Genomic DNA, 21,513 nt, shown 5'->3' with positions numbered 1-21,513 from the left:
CCACTCGGCGGGGTCGCAGCTGCCTCTGGAAGGCACCGAGAGGGGAATTTTTCACGCAATGGTCAAATCAAGGTTTTGTAACGCGAGCTGTGCCACAGTGAAATGGCACTAGCCTGAGGGTCCGCCTCCCTGCAGCGCGTGCAGGTCGACCGACCCAGATATTAAAGAATAAAAAACCCACCTTCCAGCCCAACACAGCGGAAAAGAAACCCGCGCAGGCCGGAGAAGCACACCCGCTTTCTCTCTAGTAGACCTCGCCGTAGTGTGTGTCGTTCGTCGCTGCACGCCCCCCTGCGCCCGAGCGTCGTCTGTCCACGCAGCGCTGCGCCGCGCCCGAGCACGCATTCCGCCCACCCGCCAAAAGTCGATCTCACTCTCGTCTCTACTTATGCACGCGTTAGCGAGCCCGAGCCGCATCGCGCAGGCTGCGGAAGATCTTCATGTTGTGGCACAGGTGCGGGCTCGCGACGATGATGAAGCGCTGCTTTGCGCGCGAGATGCCCACGCACTGGCGGCGCTCGTCCCGAAGGAAGGAGGGGCGGCTGCCGTCGACGACGGCGCTCAGCACGACGGCGTCGAACTCCTGCCCCTGGGCCGCGTCGACGGAGAGCACGCTGATCTCCTCCGCCGTGCTCTCCCCGCCAAACTGCTCGAGGTACTCGCTGATCAGCTTGAACTGCTGCTTGTAGAAGGTGATCGCCGCGACGCTCCAATTCGGATGCTCGCGCTTCAGCCGCAGCGCGTGCATCACTGCCGCCTCGGCCTCCTCCTCATTGAAAAGGCTCTTGCTGCGGCCATTCGACTTGGCCTCGCCGTCGATCGGGTCGAAGACAATGCACGGGCCGCCCATCCGGTTGGTCTCTATCGCCTTCGACTCCGCCGTCACGAGCTGCCCGTCGTAGAAGGCGTCGCTCACCACGCGGCAGAGCGAGGGCGGCATGCGGTACTGCGTCGTGAGCATGTGACCGCCGACCTTGCTCACGGCGCGCTCGAGCAGCGAAGCGTTCCGCACCGACTTGTCGAGGCGGCTGAAGGGCGGCAGCTGCTTCTCGTCGCCGACGAGCACCGCGCGGCCGAAGCAAGAACCCGAGTCGCGGTACGGCAGCAGTGGCACAATCGAGCGGTCGGGGCACGTGCCCGCCTCGTCAACTACCAGCGCATTGGCCGCCTTCATGTACTTGGCCACGTTCTCATCGGCCGAGTTGACCTGCGGCCCGACTGTCGCCGCCGTGCACAGCATCACGCTCGCGTCGCGCGCGATCTCCTCCTTCACCTGATCAAAGAGCTGTGCCGCGCGCATCTCCGCGTCGCGCGCAGTGATCTTGAAGAAGCGGTGCAGGTGCGCCGCGCCGCCGACCTTGAATCCCGGCCGCTTGCCGACGCGATTCTTCGTGTACGCCTTCGCGAGCTTCTTCCATCCATCGTGCGCCTCAAAGTACTTTTCGAAGTCGCACGTCGTGTCCTTGCTGGATGGCCTGTATTCGCCGTAGGGGTGCAGAGGAGCGCCGCGGTCGATGAGCCTGCACAGCTCGCGAGCGCGCGCGGCGCGGTGCTGGCTGAGCGAGAGGCCGCCGAAGACCTTCTCTTTGTACAGCTTGAGCCCGTGCGTCACGAGCTTGTCGAGCGTCGTCGCCTTCTGCGCCACGGCGCGCTCGTGCAGCACGCGCGCGTCGCGGTTGGCCTGCGCCGCGAGCGTCCACTGCTTGGACGTCTCGGCGAGGCGCTTCTCGTTGCCGATAACGAAGAAAGACAGCTCGCCCTCCGCGCCCGCGAGCCTCTGGCATATCGCCTCGACCGCACGGTTCTGCACGGCGCACACGACCGACTTGACGCCGGGCGGCATGCAGTGCTTGACGAGCTGGTAGATCGTCGTCGACTTTCCCGTGCCCGGCGGGCCCTGGATGACCTCGAGGCCGTGCGCGAGCGAGGTGAGCGCCGAGAGCTGCGACGAGTTCAGCTGATTGGTCAGCGGAGGCTTGCGCCAGTCGGCGGGCTTGCGCTCGCGCGGGTTGGCGACGGCGAGGAAGAGCGCGGAGGGCGAGGGCTGCTGCTGGAGTAGCAGGCACGCCTCGATGGCCGCGACGCCGTCGCCAATGTACTCGATCGGCTGGAAGTACGCGCAGTTGTCCGCGTCGATCCGCTTGTGGGTCACGCCGCCCTGCAGTCGCTGCTCGGCAAAGTGGTTGAAGCAGCTCCCGAAGGCCTCGGCAGCGGAGCACGTGGAGCCGCAGAGGTTGTACCGCTCCTCCTTAGGACTATACGTCACAAGCACGAGGCTCACTTCGCGCACGTCGAAGCTATCCGCCAGCACGATCAGCGTGTTGGCGTGCTGACCCTTGTCTGCCGGCGACGTCTCCCTCGGCGGCCATCGCGCCCACTCGGTGTCGTGGATGCGGCACTGGCCGAGCAGCGCGCGGTGCTCGAAGAGGGTCTCGCGTACTACCTTCTTGCAGTACCCAAGCGGCGATGAGTCGCCCGTCGGCGGCACCTTCTGCTCATCGGCCGAGGCATCCATGATCATCTTGACAGCCGCACGACGGCGGTGAACACTCGGATCGACCTCCTGCCCGTCGTCGCGGCGCGTAGGCAAGGTCGGCAAGGCATCGACGAGCGATGAAAGGTCGAGCGTACCACCGGACGTCGGCGGCGAGGAGGTGCCACCGTAGCCCTTGCCACCGCGTCCGCCAGCGAGGACGCGTCCGCCAAAGCCTCCGGATCTGCCGCTGCCCTTGCCACCGTAGTCTTTGCCACCGGGGCTTGCGAATGACGAGCTGTCCTTGCCGTACGACTGGCCCTTGCCAAACGGGCCCTGTGGCGTGCGCCCGCGGCCTCGGCCTCGGCCGAGCATCCCTCTGATCGTGTCTCGAGGATGTCATTGCTGGGGGGGACACCATTTCGTGCACCGAAAGAATTTTCTAAACGTGTGTTTACTGTCCTTGTTCAAGCCACCACCGGCTGGGGCGCCACCGGCGCCGCACCACCGCCAGTGCCCTCGCCGAGCGGCCTCCCGCGTGCTCGCAGCGTCGCGTACTCGCCCGAGTCGGAGTAGCGCTGCAGCTCGCGCACGCGGTAGATTGGCAACGGGTGCGTCGCCTCGCGCTGCTGCGACTGCCGCACGAGCCGCCCGAGCCGCGAGCCGTCGGCAACCTCGTCGTACTGCGCGGCCTGCGCGGGCAGGAGCATCGGGGTCCACGTCGGCCCAACACACCGCCCGCCCTCTTTGGGCTGTATCTCTCGGGCTGCATCTCGGACGGGGCGGCTACACCCCCCCCCCCCCCCACCACCACCACCCTCCCCCTCCCCTCCCCCGCCTGCTCCACAAAGGCCTCGACGTCCATCGACTTGCCGTACGCCTTTGAGCCGCCGCAGAGCTTCATCGTGACCGCCTGCACGGCGCGCACGTCGCCGACCGCGAGCAGGGCGGCGCGGTCGCAGGACAGCTCCTGTGCAGGGTGCGGCGAGGGGGGGGGGGGGGCTGGGGGAGCAAGGCTAAAGCCGCGTCGCTCTCTCTGCCGCCACACCGCAGTCTCGCCCAACACACAAAGCAGTCGCGGTCGCGCACACAATAGCCGTGGCGGTGGCGCTCTCTCCTGTCTCCCGGCCAGAGTGTCGCCACACCAGCAGCGAACCGCAGCGCACTAGTGCAAGGGGCAAGGGTGTGGGCTACCCCCGAAGCTCCACGTCCCCGGGCGGCGTGTGGCAGTGCAGGAGCAGCGCACCGCCGCGCGTTGCCAGCGCAACAGCCGCGATTGCAGCGCCGCGTCGGCGACGGGAGAGACGCTCGCGAGTGGGCTGAGCACCTGCGGCGAGCGGGCGGGTGGGGGTTGGGGCTGGCGGTGGTGATGGCGGCGGTGGCTCGGCGGCGAGGAAGGCGCGCATCATCGTGAAGGAGGCGGCCGGCCGGTAGAGTGGGCACGCCACGCTGGCGGGCACTGGAGGCGGCGGTGCAAAAGCGGCGTTGGTGGCGGTGCTAGCAGGCGGTGTTGGTGTGATGTCGGTTGGGTGCCGCACCAGGTTGGCCATCGCGATGGCGAGGGAGTGCTCGCACTTGAGGTGGCCGAGCTCGTGGGCGATGACGGCCTGCACCTGTCGGGAGGAGTCGGCGGCGGCGGTGCGGTGAGCAGGGCAGCGGCAAGGGCGGCGCGATGGCAGCCGTCTTCCACATCCGTGCAGACAGGAGCCGGACGGCATTCCAAGCGCACGAGGCCTACTGGCGGTGGGTCGGAGGGGGAGGGGGAGGGTGCACCTCGGTCGGCGAGAGGAGGTCGAGGAGGCTGGTCGTGACGACGACGAACGGGCGGCGGCCCTGCGGCGTCCGACGTGCGGGACGCGGTCAGGGGTGTGTGAGAGAGGCTTCTGACTGCCGTCGCTGACTGTCCGGACTGGGGATTGTGTTTTTGTGAGAGAGGAATTTGTGGGCCAGGCAGCAGGCCATCTCTCGAGGGAATGCCGTCCCTTTTCTCGGCTGTTTCTCTCGCCTGCACGGCGACGGTGTACGCGTTTGGGTACGGCGACTGCCGGATGTACAGGTCGGGCGCCGTCTCGATGGAGAGGAGCTTGCACGAGCGGAGGAGGGCCTGGAGGCGCGGGCGGGGTCGAGGGGAGGCGGAGGCTCGAGGTGCAAGGGTCGGGAGATGAAACGAGAGCCTATGAGACTTGTATTGCGGCACCTGATGCAGCTCTGGTAGCTGGCGAGGGCCAACTAGCACGCCGCTCGCGATGTTGTCCATGAAGAGTGCGTCCTCGACTAGGGCCGAGAAGGCCCCACGCAGCGCCAGCTCGACGGGTGCGAAGAAGGTCTTGAGCAGCTGGCTCGCACGCTTGTCCTCTGGGTGCTGGAAGTCCGATGCGGAGAGACCGGGAATGAGAGTTGGCTCAGGCGCAGCGACCGACTGCATGGAGATGAATTGGGAGACTCGGGGTGCGATCGGAATATTAGGGCGCGACGGGACCAGCGTCGCGAGCAGCGGCAAGAGGGATGCAGCGGTCGCCGTCATCGCTTGACCTTTCGCGGCGCAACCAAGAATTTTACTTAAGCTGCCCTCGAAGAATTTAGCGCGATGGTTCCCTCACACTTGATCTTTCGTGGCCGTCCTCCCATCCTTCTCTTGGGATGTCCGTTGGTCCTTTTCTTTCTTTTGATCTTCCATGGGAACAAAAAGCCGCTCCTACAGTGCCGCGCCCGCCGCGCCGTATGTCCCGCCGTCCGATGTCCTGCCTGCCGCCTGCTGCCGCCGCGCCGCCTTACCGCCGACCCTTATCGTGCCGCGCCGCCTTTACACACACACCTTACTTTCTGCTCGACCGAGTTTGCGCTGATGAGCGAACCGAGCCGCCGGGTGCCCCGCAGCGGCCTCGCTGGGCCAGAACATCGGCCCCGAGTGCTCCGCAGCAGCCTTGCTGGGCCAGAACGTCGGCCCGCGAGGTGGGGTGCTAGTCTGGGACCCATACGTGGCAGTTCCCTTGCTCCAAGCGCTTGCGCTTCGGCGGTAGTGATCTGATCACCCGAATACCACGTTCGGATCGCTCCTCATCGCAAACCCTGTCAGCAGTTCACCTACGGGTATGTTCGTAAGAGCTACATACACTGAAAAATAAATGAAAAATTTGGCCTCGCACCAAGCATGGCGGCGCGTCCACTGGGGCCATCTCCGCCGTCGCCGCCCTCGCCTCCGGGTCAGGCTGCCGCGCAGGGTGCGGCGCCTGCGGTCGGCGACGTGTACATCGGCACACCCCGACTCCTTTCGCACGCTCGAGGCGATCCGTCGAAAGGCGACTTCGACCTGGCCGTCGTGCGTCGACTTGGCGTCCCCCACCTGGACGAAGCTGGCAGCTGCTTTATCGCCGTGTACCAACGCGACGACGGAATCATCCGCGAGAAGCGATGGGGGCCGAACGACAGCTACCGAAAGACGATGACGCGAGTGGGGCGGGTCAATCTGTCGACCGGCAGCGTTGAGGCCTTCGACCCGCCGAACTTTGAAGGCGAGGCCGTCTTCACCGAGTGCGACTTGAAACGGCTCCTAGCCGAAGGCCAGAGCAAGCGCAAGCGCAAGGCCAGGCCGCCGCCAGCAGAGCCCACCATGCCAAACCCCGCGCGCCGCCAACGGGGCTGGATGCGCCCCGTCACCGGCCCTGGCAGCGGGACGGGCGGGCCCGAGAACGCGATTGAGCTGTCTGACGACGATGATCCGAGTCCGCAGCGCGTGAGAGGGGTGGCGGCAGCGGCGGCGGCAGCGGCACCAGCGGCGGCACCAGCGGCACCAGCGGCAGCGGCGGCAGCGGCGGCAGCGGCGGCAGCAGCGGCAGCGGCACCAGCGGCGGCACCAGCGGCACCAGCGGCACCAGCGGCACCAGCGGCAGCGGCGGCAGCGGCGGCAGCGGCGGCAGCGGCGGCAGCGGCAGCAGCGGCGGCAGCGGCGGCAGCGGAGCAGGGGCGGGGGCAGGACGACGAGGCGGCGGCTGCGACGGCTGCGGCCGGAGAGCCTCGGGCGACGCCGGCACGGGCAGCAGCACCAGGGCCGGCCGGGCCGGACCGCAGCGCGAGGGAGCGCACACCAGCCGACCCGAAGCTGCGGTCGCTGATCGACATGGGCTTTCCCGAGGGCGACGCCCGCATCGCGCTCGCCCATTGCAGCGGCGACGTGAACGACGCGGCCGAGCAGCTGCTGCGATCAGCGAACAGCAACGGCGGGGTGCGCGGCGGCGAGGCGGCGGCCAGCTCGAGCAGCAGCGGCGGCGCGGGCAGCAGCGGCGGCGCGGGGAGTGGCGAGGAGGCGGCGCCAGAGCTAGGGGTGGACAGAGGTGGCAGCGACGCCGCTGAGCTAGAGGCTGACAGAGCAGATGGGTGGGAGACGGGCTCAGACGCTTCTCACCACAGCGGCTCGGCGGCATCGCAGGGTGGGGCATCGTCGGTGACGAAGCCGGTGCCCATCGATCTCGATTCGGTGACGTGCCAAGTTCATCCGATCGACAAGGTGGGGCAGGACTTCATCGGGGACGTCAAGGCCCTCTTCGCCAAGCGGTTCCCGAAGATGAGAGGGCGGGACCAGCTGGTGAGCGCGCTGCTGGAGGGGCTCGTCAAGGAGCACCAGTCCACGTTGTCCAATTTTGCTCTTTTCACGGGGCGCCAGATCTCCTCCCCCAGAGCGCCAGAGCTGCGCAGCCTGCATTTGGCGCTCGCGACGCGGGGAGTCGACCGACCGCCTGGCGAGTGCGAAGAGGAGGAAGACGGTTGCGTGGAGATTCTCGGCGCCTCGGCCATCGCCAAGGTGTACAGGGGTGCACGCGACCCGACCTTTCACTCCGCCGTCGTCACCTTGTTCAGCGTGAGCGAGACGCACGAGAAGCAGGGCATCGGCACCAAACTCCTCGCGCGCATACAGGAATGGGCAGCCGACGAGGCGGCCGCGCCGATCGAGCGAGGCGGCGGCAGCAGTGCCGGCAGCAGCAGTGGCGGCGGCGGAGGCGGCGGCCGAGGCGGCGGCGGCGGCGGCGGGGGTGGCGGCGGCGGCGGCGGCGGCGGCAGCTTGCTCATTCTCTCCGCCGGTGACAATTGGTGGGAGAAGCGCCTCAAGCAGCGCGGGCTGAGGTTCAGTAAGCACGACGATCGCGACGCGCTACTTAAGGCGGTTGGCGTGAACGCAGCCTTCCCGCCCAGCTTCTGGCTGCCTTGGCCGCTGAACGACGACATGGTGGTCCTCGACGTCAAGATCTCGAGCATCTCCAAGGTCGTGACCGACGAGCGGGCGAAGGAGGAACGCTCCACTCGCCTCCCGCCGAGCCGGCCCATCTTCTTCGAGGGTTGCTGCGGTTCCCGCCGTTTGGCGAACGAGCTTGCGTCACATCAGTGGCACACTATCTCTTGCGACGACGGCTCGAAGGGCATCCCGCGCGAGGAGCCGCACGACTGGACTGTCCCGTGCGACGTCATTTTCCCCACCGACGTCCACCCCAACCTCTTCGCCGAGGCGAACGCGCCGATGCACATCCACATCGACGGAAAGCTCGAGGATATCAAGCCGGCGTTGCTGCCGACGCTCACCGCCGCGAGCTACTCCCCGAACTGCGCATCGCAGAGCGACATGGCGGCGGACAAGCACCCACGGCTTGCTGAGGACCGTATGGTCGCCGTCGCCGAGGGCGCATCGGACCTGAGCAAGGAGTGGGACTTTTGCGTGAAGCACATTAGCCGCATCAACGCCGATCAGCGAGACCGCGACTTGGGCCCGGGACGGAAGAACAGCGATTTTGGCTTCCTGTTCGAGCAGCCTTCGACGTCGCGCGTCAGGCTGCACAACCACATTTTGTTCATGCAGTTACCGATTCAAAATGGCGGGGACGGCGCCCAGCGGACCACCGTCGACATCTGCCAGCTCGGCGGGCCGTCGCAGAAGCCAACCGACCTCTGGGTTTCGCAGCTGCCCGCTGTCTACGAGCAGCTGTGCACCGCCGACGGCAGCCAGAAGTACAAGTGCCCTGGCTTGTCTCCCTTCCACCAGCATGTGTCGCTGCGGACAGCCAAGCGGGGCCCTGGCCCCGGGCAGCGCCCGAGCGACCCGTATCGAGGCGCGCGCTTCCATCCGCTTTTGGCCGGGCTCCTTGCGCTCGGCATCAACCAGTCCCTTCGAGGCCGGTCGTGAGGGGCATCCTGCTGCAGGGGTGTACAATGGGCGCTCCTTGAGCGACATACGTGTATGCTACAGGACGGTGTTGGCCGCATTAGTGATGGCCTCACTGTCTCATCCATGCCCTACACACGGCTTTCGCATGTGATGACGATATACGACGTCCCAGTACCTCGTGAATTTATGTGTGTGCACGTGTCGGCCATGCAGCATGCACACACAGTGACAAGACGCTCTCGCATGTCGCATCCTTGTTTTTACGTGGGGTAGGGGTCGTGCTTTCATTACAGTCACACAGTAAAGCCGTCTCGTCTCTAGAGTATACACACAATACAACAGAGGTCTCACATCGCGCTGCGCGAGATCATGTCAACCTCGTCCTCCTCCGACATACCAAACGGCGCCGCCATCGCAACCTCCTGTAGCAGCGTCGCGCTCAGCGTCGGCGCCGCCGGATCGATGTCCACCTCCTGCAGCAGCGACTGCTGCAACCCGCCCCCCGCAGCGCTGGACACGCCCCCGCCCCCGTCGACCATCAGCTGGGCCGCCTCCGCCTCCACCTCCGCCTCCGCCACCTCCGCCGCCGCCTCCTCTACCACAGGAGGCGGCGCTGGCGCCTCCGCCGCCGCCTTCGCCTCCGCCGCCGCCTCCGCCTCCGCCGCCTCCGCCTCCGCCGGCTGCTGCTGCTCCACCCGCTTAGCAAGCTGCCGCTTCTGCCGCTCCGCGCCCGACACGAGCCGCGCCACCTTAATCGATGGGGAACGGCTGATCAATCAACGAGTTTGCACTTGTGCGCCCGACACGAGCCGCGCCACCTTGCTGTCCCACTGCCGCGCCGCCGCGAAGTCGCCCTGCTCCGCCTCGTACCGCGCCTGCAGGCGAGTCGTGGACGTGTCGTGGACGTGTCTCGGATGCGTCGCGGACGTGTCGCGGAAGTGTCGCGGACGTGACTCGGAAGTGACTCGGAGGTGTCTCCGAGGCGTCTCAAAGGCGTCTCGGAGGTGTCTCGGAGGTGTCTCGGAGGTGTCTCGAAAGCGTCTCGGAGGTGTCTCGAAAGCGTCTCGGAGTGTCATTGAGGTGGCCGCCTGCTGCCCGGCGAGCGCGGCGAGCCGCACGGTGCGGAGCAGCATCGTGCGCGACACCTCGAGCGACGGCGTGCCGCCTCGCGACGCGTTGACCACCGCCTGGATCCGGCGCCGCAAAAAGAGTAAACGACGGCGGGACGAGCCTCGGGGACGCCCCTTTCGCCGGCGCCGCCTGCAGCTGCGCCCCCTCGGCGCGGAAGCGGGGTGCCGCCTGCGCCGTTGCGTTGCACTCGCCGTCGCTCGCGTTGAAGCCGCCCGCCTTGACGGCGCGCGTGTAGAAGACCGCCGACGCCTTTGGCTGGCGCGCGAGTGTGCCTGGGGAGATATGGGGAGATGTGGAGAGGTATGGGGAGGGATGGGGAGATATGCCTGGCTCGACGCGGGCGAGTTGAGGGAGATATGGGGAGATATGGGGAGATATGGGGAGATATGGGGAGATATGCCTGGCTCGACGCGTACGAGGCCGAAGCGCGTGCCGAAGCCGTGTTCCCACTCCGCCGCGTCGAGCAGCGACCAGACAAAGTAGCCGCGCACGGGCACGCCCTCCCCCATCGCGCGGTGGACTGCCTGGCGGGCGGGCGAGGGGCGGGTGAGGGGCGGGCGGGTGAGGGGCGGTGACACGGAGACTCAGAGAGACAGAGAGACAGAGAGACACGGAGACACAGGGCGGATTGCCTGCAGGTATCGCTTGAGGGAGATATGGGGAGATATGGGGAGATCTGGGGAGATATGCCTGCAGGTACCGCTTGAGGTAGCAGACGCGCGCCGTGTCGCGCGTGGCCTCGTGCGGCGCCGCGTCGTCGCCGCGGCTCGGGAACCTGCCCGCAGCTGGAGGCGTGAAGAGGCGCCGCTCACGGCTGGAGGTGTGAAGAGGCGGCCGAGCAGGCGCCTGTTCACGTCTAGAGCGTCAAGAGGCGCCGTTCACGGCTGGAGGTGTGAAGAGGCGGCCGAGCAGGGCCACCCGCTCTCGGTGATGACGATGCCGCCGCGCGGCTGGTAGGTTTCGTCAATGTGCTTGAGCAGCTTGTAGAGCCCGAACGGGGCAATGTCCCACCCGAGGCTGTTCTTGCGCGCACCGCGCGTGCTGTGCCACCGCACGCCCTCCGCCGCGTAAAAGGAGGTCTCGGGCAGCGGCGGGAAGGTTGCGTTCGGGCGAGAGACCATCAGCGTCGAGTAGTGCTGCAGCGCGAAAAAGTCGCTCGAGTTGCGCAGTAGCGCCGCCTGCTCGGCCGTGAACGAAGGCAGCGCATCGCCCAGCGCCGCCCGCATCGCCGGCGGGTACGCGCCCGTGTAGAGCGGAGCAGCCATCCAGCCGAGGGTGAAGGCCATCGAGCGCTGCGCCGCATCCGCGTCCGCCTCCGACCCTGAGAGAGCCTCCCTCCAATCTGCGTGTACTCCGAGCGAGAGGAGGGCGCGCTGGTCGGTCGGTCGGGCCGCCTGCATCTTGCGCAGCCGAGCAGCGGCGAGGGCGTGTGCGAGCAGCATGTTGTGGGCGGCGAGGTATGGCTCGCGCGTCGGCGCCACCGTGCGGCCTGGCGGGTGCTCGCCTCGCGCATACCCGTTGACGGCATGCTGCGCCGGCGCGTGGAGCGTGAGCCAGTGCAGCACGCGCCCTCCGAACCGCTCAAAGCAGAGGGAGGCGTAGGCGACGAAGGCGGCGGCGGTGCGGGGCGAGAGCCAGCCATCGTGCTCGAGCTGCAGCGGAAGCGGCAGGTCCCAGTGGTACAGCGTCACCACCGGGCGGATGCCGTGCCTCAGCAGCGAGTCAATCAGCTCCGAGTAAAAGCGGATGCCATCCTCGTTGACGGCGCCGACGCCGGCGGGCATGATGCGGGCCCAGGAGAGGGAGAGCCGGTAGTACGGCACGCCCATCCGGTGCAACAGCCGCACGTCATCGCGCCACCGGCCGAAATGGTCGGCCGCAGCGTCCGCGACGGCTCCGCCGGCGACCCGACCTGGTGTGTGCGACCAGGCGTCCCAGATGGAGAGCCCGCGACCTCCAGACTGCCAACCGCCCTCGGTCTGGTAGGCGGAGGACCCCGTGCCCCACGCGAACGCGGGAGGGAACTTGTACTCGGGCATCCTGCTGCGCGGCGGCCCCGGCAGGACGCTTAGCCTCAACAGAGGGGCGGCGGGCGCTGAAGGGTGAAAAAGAATTTAATATTTTTCGCGCCCCTTTAGGGGGGCAAACCCTTCCCGGCCCCTAGGACCCCAGGTAAGGCCCAGGTGTGGCCTAGGGCATCAGAAGGGACCAAGAGGAGTCCAGTCTAAGCCATAGAGCCCATGTCTTTGCCCCCGAAGGTCGCGTTCAAATGCCCGGAACGGACGTTACAGTGGTGTCCGGCCGGCGCGATCACCGAGCTGTGACGCTCAGGGAAGCCTGATGAGGTGCTGGTTTCTTTGCCCAGGGCTGGCCTTCCCCCCAGGCTGGATCAGCTGAGCAAGGTTTGGGGAGAATCCTATAGTAGGATCTTCAGATATTTTGACGGATGACCAAAATCACCCCGTTTTTGCCCACTCTCTTCCACGTTCTTGTAGCCAGTCGTGCTGTTCTTGGCGATGGCTGGGATCAACACGAGGCGCTCAACAGTGTCCCGAGCGGGCGCCATTTTGTCACAAGCAATAAAGAAAACCCGATGCGTTGTTGCGTAAGAATCCTACGGCCCTGTGAGCAGATCTTGGAGCACTTGGAGTGCGGTTATCAACCTCACGTCCAGGACCGGGGAGCTGAGAAGCGCACCCAGTTGGCCGGACGCTCGGCATCGGGCTACGGGCTGGAGAGCCCTGACCCCTAGCTAGGGGGGGTGCGCATTCGCAGGGCCATAACACGTCTCCGAGGGATGGCTCAGATCGAACTCTTCTTCTAAAAAGAAATTAGAAATCACATCACGCATTGCAGCCGCTCTATCGGACGCTGCTCCTTCCTCATGGAGTCGGGCCAGGTGCTGCTATCCATATCGTTCGCGACGGCTCGGGCGTGCCTCGACGTGTGCGCTCAAACCGGGACGCGACTCGCATGCGTATCGGACCTGAGGCACCGGTCGACGGCTTCTCCGTTGCCAGGTGCCACTGCGTCTGCAGGATGGACGGGCAACTACCGCTGGCCTCCGAGTGCAAGCCCCGATGGTATCGATTCTTGGGCTCACTGCTCAAGCTCCGGGCACTCTGAAACAGTAGGGACCCTCTGGGCGCGCGGTGAACCTTCTGGACTGTCGCACGATGGGTATTCTGCTTCGTGTGTTTCGATGACGAGCGACGGCTTGGCCAGCCTCGCATGCCAATCGCTCAGGCAGTGCCTCTGCACGGCCAGCAATGAAACCGAGGCAGTGGGCTCGGACCTCCCAAAGTCACGTCTGCGAACGCTGGAGGCCAGCGAGGCGGCTGTGCGGTGGCAGGCGTGGCTCCCTGGCCTGTGGGCGATTCTCCTCGTCGCCTCGCTCCCACCGGCAGTCGTGGTGGGATGGCTGCTTGCTGGACATCTCAAGCGGAGCCTATCGAAACCGGCGACGCCTCCGCCGCTCAGGGGCACAGAAGCCGACACGGACGAACTCAGTGGCGTACGACAGCGGCTGACGGTGGCGGTGCAAGTCGATGCGGCAGTGGCTGCCCGGGTCTCATACGGCACAGTCGCTCTCGGCTGGTGGATGTTTATCGTCGCGTGGGGACCTCAGCCGTGGGTGATGGTCACTGGTCTCGACTTGGCGGGCGTATTCGGCGACGCGGTGTGGGTGGAAGGTCTCTTCACAGCGCTCGGCCCGACGCTCATCGGCCTCTCTGTCCGACCGACGGATCGAGTGGGAGTGAGGCTCACGGGCGGCCTCTTTGCCTTCTCATACCTCCTCCTCGCGGCGACCGACTTGCTACCCGTGTCCCGCGCCCGGGCCGCGTTTGACCACGGCGAGACGATGCCGCCCTATGTCCAAGTTGAGCCTCCGCCCCGCAGCGAGTGGGTCTTGGTGCTCGCAGCCCTCTCGCTCGCGCAAGCCGCGAGTGAGCTCGCCGCTGCCGCAGCCTTCGCCACCTCCTTCTGCCTGGAGCCGCGCGCCGCCCTCGGTCGAATCTGGACGGCTCTCCGCGGGGTATGTTTCGCCCTCTCCGTCGTCCTGCCGCTGCAGCTGATTGCCGCGCTACAAGTGGACCCCTCCTTCACTACCCGCCTGACGTTCCCGCTGCGCGTCAGCGCGGCAGCAGCCTCCTTCGCCTGCGCGCTTGGCCTGTCGCCTCTGGTCCGCCGGCGCCTCCACGCGTGCCTCGGCTCGTTCTGCTTGAAGGACGAGGTCCGATCGCTCGCCGCGGTCGGCGCCCTGATGGGCGGCCGGCGGCCAGACGACGCCTGCGCCGCGGCATGCCGGTCTTTCCGCCTCTTGCCGTGGCGCGCGCTCACCGCCGAGGACTGCGCGAGCAGTGCCGACTCCGGGCTGCACGAGCGGACAGAGCCGGCCAAAGTCGGCTGTGTCGACGCGTTCGTGAGTCACTCGTGGTCCGACGACGGGCAGGAAAAGTACGAGGCGCTCGCCTCGTGGGCGCGCGCGTTTGAGCACGAGGTCTGCCGGCCGCCGACGCTGTGGCTCGACAAGGCGTGCATCAACCAGAGCAATGTCGACGCGTCGCTCGCCGGGCTTCCCGTCTACCTGGCGGGCTGCCGCAAGCTGGTCGTGCTCGCGGGGCCGTCTTACTCTTCGCGCCTCTGGTGCGTGCCGTCGTTGTCTGGCTGCAGATGGCGCTCTTCACTCTTGTGGTTCTAAATAGGTGCGCCATGGAGATCTTTGTCTGGCTGCAGATGGGTCGGGGAAAGTCGGACGTGACGGTTGTGCCCTTTGGAGACCACGGCCACGCCAGAGGCAGCACAAAGGAGAAGCGGCTCGGCGCAAGACGCCGCGACCAATTCTCGCGCTTCGAACTCGCGCACGCACGCTGTGCTGTTCGGTGCGACACGCACCGGCTCCTCGCCGTCATCGAGGCGGCCTTCGGCTCACACGCCCCATTTAACACTCTCATGCGGTCCATCCTCTCCGAGCGGGTCTTTGTTGGCGCTTGCGGAGAGCTGCTTTCGCGCCGGCCTGCCTCGCTGGTGGTGGTGGGTGCCGAGGTGTAATATAGCTAATTTAGACCGGACCCTACGCGCTACGGCTTTAGACGCTGAGTAGAGAAGTTTAAGGTACACTCTTCCACTCTCGCGACTCCACGTCCACGTCTCAAGAGGTGTAATTTATGAGGGTGTACAATATATGTCCATAAACAAGAAAACCGGACACCTGTCCTCCTCTCACTACGAAGGCGCGGCCCGGCGGCCGCGGCGGAGGCGAGGCAGCCCGCACCACTCCCACCGTCCCAGGCCCCGAAGCCGAACCCACACGGGCGTACGTATAGTGACAAGAAACTGACGCACGCGCCCCATTCACGGAACGCTCTTTCTGTGCGCACTGCATCCCCGGGGTGTGCACAGGACAGGACAGTCTCAACCGAGCCGTCGCGGTTGGCGATGGTCCGGCGCACTGCTAGCTCACCACCTCCCTGTCAATCAGAGCTAGCTAGCCGTCTCTGCACATCCTTATGCAGCTCCGCGACCGTCGCCCGCACCGCAGCCCTAACACGCAGCTCCGCGACGCTCGCGCGCATCGCGGCCTTCACATCAGCCATGCCATCAGCTCTGCGAGAGCGCTCGTCGTGGTCGGCCTCGGCTCCCTCACCTGATACGAGAACGAGTTCGCACAAGTCAGTGGCGGTGAGCGACCACATGGGCCGCCTCGGCAACCCCTTTGCGGCCCTCGCAGCGGGTGGACGCCGCCGAGGCGCTCCGCCCTGCCAGGCGGTCAGTTGAGCAGCATGGCACGGTCAGCAGCGCCGAAAGGATGTCGCAAGGCGTGATAGCATGGCCGCAAGTTCCAAGTACGCCGAATTCCCATGAAAACAAGTAAAAAATCGCGCGAAAAAAGAAATCATGCCAAAAAATCGGCGCCTGCGGCGGGCTGGGGGACCCCATCTCCACCCCGCATGGGTACCCCCTAGGGCCCTCGCCTCCCGCTCCCCCCAGAGATTTTATACTTGTTTTCTGTTTTTCAAAACGCCCGCCCCGCGCCCGCCGGCCGCCGCCAGCGCCACCCCGAGGCGGCTCGGCCCCCCACACATTTAACGTCGTGCGGCCGTGGCGGCACGATCAAGCCAAGGGCGGATCAAGAGAATTGAGCATGCAGAACACTCTCACACACCGACGCTGGTCGTCGAGCTGTGCGTGTCGGACGTGTGCTCAGACACCGAGCCACGGGGCCGACAATCACCGCAACCACACCCCGGAGAGAGTAAGGGAGGTAGAGAGGAAGAGGGCGCTGCGCGCTCGCTTGAGGGCTACGACTAGTGGAGGAGCTCACTTTGCGAGGATAGCGGCGATGGTGGCAGAGACGGAGTCGGCCTTGCGGTCGGCGTCGACCGGCGAGTACAGGCCCTGCTTTGCGTAGTAGTCGACGACGGGCTTCGTCTGCTTGTGGAAGGCGTCGAGCCGCTTCGTCAGCGTCTCCTCGTTGTCGTCCTTGCGCTTGACCAGCGGCTCTCCCGTCTCGTCGTCCTTGCCCGCAACCTTGGGCGGGTGGAACTTTTCGTGGTAGCTGCGGCCTGCAGACGCGTGGCGGGAGGGCGGCGTCAGGCAGGATGCAGGGCTCACCGGCGTCGCGGGTGCCACCAACTCTCTCGCCGCGTCTCGGATGGGGCACGCCTCGGATGCGTCTTTGCCGTGCTTCGGCTGTGTCTCGGAACTGCTTCGGCCGTGTCTCGCCCATGTCTCGCCCGTGTCTCGGAAGTGTCTCGGAAGTGTCGCTCGCCAGACGCCGGGTGGATGAGCCGGCCGCAGATGCGCTCGACGAGCGTCGCGTCGGGCACCTTCGAGGCACCGACCAGGCGGTCGACGAGCCGAGACGGGCCGAGACGGGCCGAGACGGGCCGAGATGAGCCGTGGGCTCGCCTTGAACTCGATGACGTGGTCGATGTGGCCGACGCCCTCCGAGGTCAGCATCCCATCCAGCTTCTCCGCTTGCACCACCGTGCGCGGGAAGCCGTCCAGGATGAAGCCGTTGCCGCAGTCGGGCGTCGAGATGTTGTCTTTGATGATGCCAATCACCTGCGATTGGGGCGGCGGCAGGTGGGCGGCGGGCGCAAAGAGCAGGGACGCGTGTGGTGGGAGAGAGCAGAGAGGGCTGGCCGGTGCACGGTGCACGCGGCTCGCGCAATATTCGTCCGACACGAGGCCGATGATCTCGGCCGATCTCGGCCTAATCACGGCTAACTCTCGCACAATCTCATCCGAGACGAGGCCGCCCTTCTCCATAACCTCCTTGGCCGCCTTCCCCATCTCCGTCCCTGCGCGCGCACAGACGAGCGGCGTCCGTCGGCCGCCGCAACGCCCCGCGCGGTGTGTGCCCAGGTCTGCGGAGAGGCGCGGTGCGCAGAGGCGCCGCCAGCGGCCGTGTGTAGCGCCGCTTTCGCGCGCTCCCATGGGTGGTTGAGCAGTACGCGCGTTCGCGGCGCGACAAGCCGGACGCCCAGCCCCTCGGGTCCGCAGCGCGACTCGCGCCGGTGTGTGGCTCGTGCGGGCGCGCAGAGGCTGCGCCGGGTGCCCAAGCCTCAAGAAGGGGCACTGCGCACCAGCAGCGACAGCGGCGCGTAGCAAATCGCCGGTCGCGAGGTGGCACAGCTTGTACTTGTCCTTTATCAGCGGCGCCTGCCGAAGAGCCGCGGCAGTGTGAGCCTCTCCGCAGCGGCCGGGGCTGGAGCGCGGAGTCGGCGGCCCTCGCAGCGGTGGAATATAGGAGCAGCAGCGGTGTCTGGGTCTGGTTCAGCAGTGCTGCTGACGCGCCTGCGTCCCCTTGCCGCTGCCGGGCGGCCCCACGAGGATGATGTTCTTCTTCGGAGGCGACTGCGGACGTGCGGGCACAAGAGCGCTCTGAGAAGCGCTCCGCACTGAGACAGCAGAGCTGCTAGAGACGGCGGAGCGTGCAGAGCGCTGCGCTGGGGTGACGCGCCTCCATCCTGCGCTTCAGCTCGGCCAGCAGGTCGGTGGTGGACGCCCTCGCGAGATCGGCGGGCATGCTGCTGCGGCTGCGAGGGGTGCGGAAACGAGCTCTGAGGTTGTGCTGAACACAGGCCAGGCCGAATCGGCGTGTCTGTGCTGTCAGACAACAATGCGGCCGCTCGCGTCGCGTGCGTTGGCAAGAGTGCGGAGCCGAACGGTGCGGCGCGCGCGCAGAGGTGTGTGTTGCGCTGGGAGGAGACGCCACGTGGTTTGGGTCGGTGCCTTCGCGTCGCAGTACACGGAGCAAAATGCGCCTGCCGAGTCGGCTCAAAAAGAATTTTATGGACGATTTTTAGAAGCCAACAAGAAATGACGGCTGCGCACCACACACCTCTCCTTAAAATCCCTGTGTGGTGGCGGCGTGCCGTCCTCCCATCCCTCCCTTGGGTTGTGTGTTTTCTTTCTTTCTTTCTTTTAACAAGAAATGTGGCACAGACAGTGATTTGGGCTCGGCAGCTTGTCGACCACCAGCCGAAGCCGGAGTCGGAACCGTAGCCGAGATGGTCGTCGAGGGTGTCGAAAATGTCATTCGCCTCGCTAGTAGAGCCGGAGCCGCATGAGTCTTGGTCGGAGGAGGAGTCGTGGAGGAGGAGGAGTCACCAGCCGACTTTATCTGCCCGATCACGACCGAGGTGATGAGCGACCCGGTGATGGCGGCGGACGGGCATGCTTACGAGCGGACGGGCGATCGAGCGCTGGCTCGCGACCAAGTCGACGAGCCCGATGACAGGCGAGGCGCTCGAGTACACAGGCAGGGCTCTTCTCGCACCACATGCTGCGCAGGCAGATCCGAGAGTGGGAAGAGGCGATCCAGGACGGTTGGTTTGTGTTTTTTTGTGGAGGAGGGTTTCGAGTGGAGAGGGGAGGGCTGGAGGACGAGGCGACCGCGCGCGCGCAGCAAAGGAGCAGGCGCCTCCCCGAATCTGACGGCGACTCTCCGCCGAGTGTGAGGAGCAGCCCGGCGCGTGCGTTTTCTTTCTTCTTCTGTCGGAAATCGCAAAACAAAAACAACCCTGTCTGCACGTCTCGCGCGCGCGTGAACAGGGCTCCAGGCCCCAAATGACGTGTGAGTGTTAGAGTTGTTTGGTATTGCTAAAAATCTCTCGGAAATCGCCGCCCTCTCAACGCTTGCGTGTCCCGGTGGTGCTCGCAAAGCCATCCGCCTCCCCACGTTTTTCTCACATGGCCGAGCGTTTTTGATCTCTCGGTGTCAGTGGGCGCCCGCCCGCCGCCTCTGTGAGACAAAGGGCAGGGGGGCATCGGAGGAGAGAATGAGGCAAGAGCGGCGGCCGAGTGACGGGAATGCGCACGCGTGGCGCGCACCCGGGGAGAGCAAGCAAGATGGGGCTCGGCGGCGCCCACTTCTCGACGTAGGGTTCGGCCAACTTGTGTGTAGGGTAACCCTCAGCCGGGTTAGTGTGGCTCAACCCGGATCCCGGTGGAACCCCGCTGAAGTTTCTCACCCTAGGAAGCCGCGGATACATGATCTCTCGAGGTTCTCGAGGTGGATATCCTTTGGCCGCGTTGGGTAGCGAGGATTGGTACATGATCAAAATCAGGCGAGTAGTGGAGTAGATGGAAGTGAATCTGCCCCCTCACTCCCTGCTTGCGCCCTCCCTCCTCCTCCATCCATGGCTCGATCCGATTCCGCAGCGTGTCAAGTCTCCAGCAATTACCTCCCCACACTAGTCGCAAGCAAACCCCGACACCAGGACCTCTTCCAATCTTTGCTCGTGGTGGCTTCCAACCTTTGCTCGTCACATCGTGTTCATCAAGGTGCGGCCCTCTCGCTCGCCGCCCGCAGCCGGGGCTCCGTGGGAATCGCACCCTGCCTGCCCTCGCAGGTGTCCGTCCGTCAACTCGAGGCCCGCCAGCAGCCATCCCAAGCTAGTCCCCAACAGACGCAGCACCGCCAATCGACACACAAGCCCATCGCCGCCCAGAATCATACCCCAGTACACACCCCGGAGCGATGCGAATTGTCGGCGGCGGGACCTTTGGCAAGCGTACTTGGGCGGCCTCCGCCGTCGGCTACCTCGCCGGCCTCGAGCACAGCTTGCATCGCATGAGCATATGCGGCGAGTCGAGCAGTCTCTTTCGCCACTCGCATATTTGTTCATCCTCGGAATGCTCGCTTGCGTCGACTCGATGAGAGAGAACGATCTACTCGGCGCGCGAGCGGAGAGATGCCTCGCCCCCTGCCCTTCATCACCACCACCGCAAGCAACAGCATGATAAGTCCTCGCGCCATCGTCAGCAACTCAGCATCACCATCATCGTCACCGTCTTCACCAGCATCCTCGCCCTCGTCCTCGTCACCATCACCATCACCATCCTCATCACCATCCTCATCCCCACCCTCGTCAACATCATCATCAACAACGTCACCTTCTTCTTCATCGTCGTCGTCAACATCCTCCCCTTGATCGTCTTGACGCAGGCGCTGCCCATTCATCCCATCCCTTGAATGCTCGGGCAGCCCCGACCGCCGTCATCGCCGCTCCCTTCGACCCGGCGTTCGACCCGGCCATGTCTGCGCGAGAAGCCCTACGCGGCGCTTATCGGGCTCGTCCCCGCATCGAGGGCGGGCTCTCAGCTCTCATGAAGGGCGGCGGGCTGTGTCCGGAGAAGGTGCCTGCGGCCCTCGCCCCTCCCTCCCCCGACCCCCCCCTCCCCCCCCTCCAGATCGTCTCCCCCACTCCGCCCGCCCCCCTTCCCGCCTGCCTCCACCCTTTTCCTTGCCCTTGGGCAGGCCCGGGTCGCCATTTCCGGCCCCTTCGGGCGAGGCAAAGGTATGGGCCCTCCTTTCGCCCCCTTCCCCACCCCCTCCTCTTTTCCGTTATTTCCGCCCCCGTCCCCTCCCCCCTTGCCTCCGCCTCCCTTTTTTCCTTTTTGGGTCCGCCCGCCTGCCTGTCACCGCCCCAATCGCGGCCGGAATGCCCCCCCCCCCCCCCCCAAAACACCTCCCCCAGAGCTCTTCCCCGTCTAGCGCCCGACCCATCGCGGCCCCTCTCCCTCTCCTCTCACCAGACATTGCACTTCCCCACCTCCGCGCAGCCGCCGGCGATGCTTGGTGAGGACGGCGAGGAGCGACTTGGGCCGGGGGCCGCTGCCTGCTCGGGAGGGGCAGAGCCCAGGCCGTCGTGCCGACGGCGACCTGGCCTCAGCAGGCGCGCAGCACGCGCACACTCTCCGTGCCAGCGCCTCGCCTTCCCGCCTCCCTCCGGCCCCCCGCACCCCGCTGCACCCCATCACCCCTGCCCTCACCTACCCGCCCTCCTTCTTCACCCCCACGCCCCCCCCTCACCAGGTGGCGCTCGACGCGGCCGACACGGTGTCGGTCGGCAACGGCTTTGCCTTTCGCCTGTCACTCATCCTACTGAGCCTGCCTTCCCTTCGCATCCGACCAGCCCCGCGCCCACCGCCGCCGCCCTCGCCGCCCTCGCCCTCGCCACCACTCTCGCCGCCGCCGTCGCCGCCGCCCTCGTCCTCGCCGCCCCCACCCTCGCCGCGCCACCCTTGCCGCCGTCGCCGCCGCCGCAGTCGCCCGCCCCGGCCACGCCCTCCTGATGGACGGTGGCGATGTCTCCGGCGCCCCGGGGACGTTTGCCGAGTGGACGGCCGCCGCTGCGGATGCTGCTTGTGACGACAGGACATCACCAAGGCCACGGACACTCGCAACATAACTCGGACAACGGCTCCCCCGAGCTTGAGGGGCCCCGGAGGGGTGCTCAATGGC

At 66.3% G+C, this 21,513-nt stretch overlaps 4 protein-coding genes across 4 annotated transcripts; 1 reads left to right on the top strand and 3 right to left on the bottom strand.

Moving 5' to 3' along the window:
- Positions 1–2,893: 2,893 nt before the first annotated feature.
- EMIHUDRAFT_444177 (hypothetical protein) lies at positions 2,894–4,999 on the bottom strand (the record flags this gene model as incomplete). Its single annotated transcript, XM_005775715.1, has 7 exons — positions 2,894–3,165; positions 3,312–3,443; positions 3,720–3,800; positions 4,012–4,086; positions 4,247–4,306; positions 4,479–4,577; positions 4,671–4,999. Coding segments are annotated over 7 exons (1,001 nt in total), but the record flags the coding sequence as incomplete, so codon positions are not given.
- A 5,160-nt stretch (positions 5,000–10,159) lies between these two features.
- EMIHUDRAFT_74482 (hypothetical protein) lies at positions 10,160–11,836 on the bottom strand (the record flags this gene model as incomplete). Its single annotated transcript, XM_005775714.1, has 4 exons — positions 10,160–10,275; positions 10,374–10,387; positions 10,456–10,530; positions 10,674–11,836. Coding segments are annotated over 4 exons (1,368 nt in total), but the record flags the coding sequence as incomplete, so codon positions are not given.
- Positions 11,837–13,945: 2,109 nt separating this feature from the next.
- EMIHUDRAFT_368204 (hypothetical protein) lies at positions 13,946–14,948 on the top strand (the record flags this gene model as incomplete). The annotated part of the gene is made up of 1 exon (XM_005775713.1): positions 13,946–14,948. A coding segment is annotated over one exon (219 nt), but the record flags the coding sequence as incomplete, so codon positions are not given.
- Positions 14,949–15,870: 922 nt separating this feature from the next.
- On the bottom strand, positions 15,871–18,034 carry EMIHUDRAFT_444171 (adenylate kinase). Its single transcript, XM_005775712.1, has 8 exons — positions 17,997–18,034; positions 17,725–17,800; positions 17,559–17,618; positions 17,348–17,423; positions 16,998–17,062; positions 16,668–16,823; positions 16,528–16,585; positions 15,871–16,321 (listed from the first exon to the last, which is right to left on the bottom strand). Exons 2-8 carry the CDS (start codon positions 17,788–17,790, stop codon positions 16,077–16,079), a joined length of 726 nt encoding a protein of 241 aa, XP_005775769.1. The 5' UTR covers positions 17,791–17,800; positions 17,997–18,034; the 3' UTR covers positions 15,871–16,076.
- Positions 18,035–21,513: the final 3,479 nt, after the last annotated feature.

Source organism: Emiliania huxleyi (assembly GCF_000372725.1).
Source record: "Emiliania huxleyi CCMP1516 unplaced genomic scaffold EMIHUscaffold_296, whole genome shotgun sequence".
Taxonomy (NCBI): domain Eukaryota; phylum Haptophyta; order Isochrysidales; family Noelaerhabdaceae; genus Emiliania; species Emiliania huxleyi.
Note: the sequence above shows the minus strand (reverse complement) of the source record. Positions and strands in the feature narration are given on the sequence as shown.

What these genes read in the sequence shown, in the direction of transcription:
- EMIHUDRAFT_444171 (XM_005775712.1), bottom strand. Translation starts at nt 17,790, where the DNA reads ATGCCCGCCGATCTCGCGAGGGCGTCCACCACCGACCTGCTGGCCGAG. An exon ending in GCCTCGTCTCGGATGAGATT is followed by an intron (nt 16,824 to 16,997) that starts GTGCGAGAGTTA and finishes CCCCAATCGCAG; the next exon opens with GTGATTGGCATCATCAAAGA. An exon ending in GCTCATCCACCCGGCGTCTG is followed by an intron (nt 16,322 to 16,527) that starts GCGAGCGACACT and finishes ACGCGTCTGCAG; the next exon opens with GCCGCAGCTACCACGAAAAG.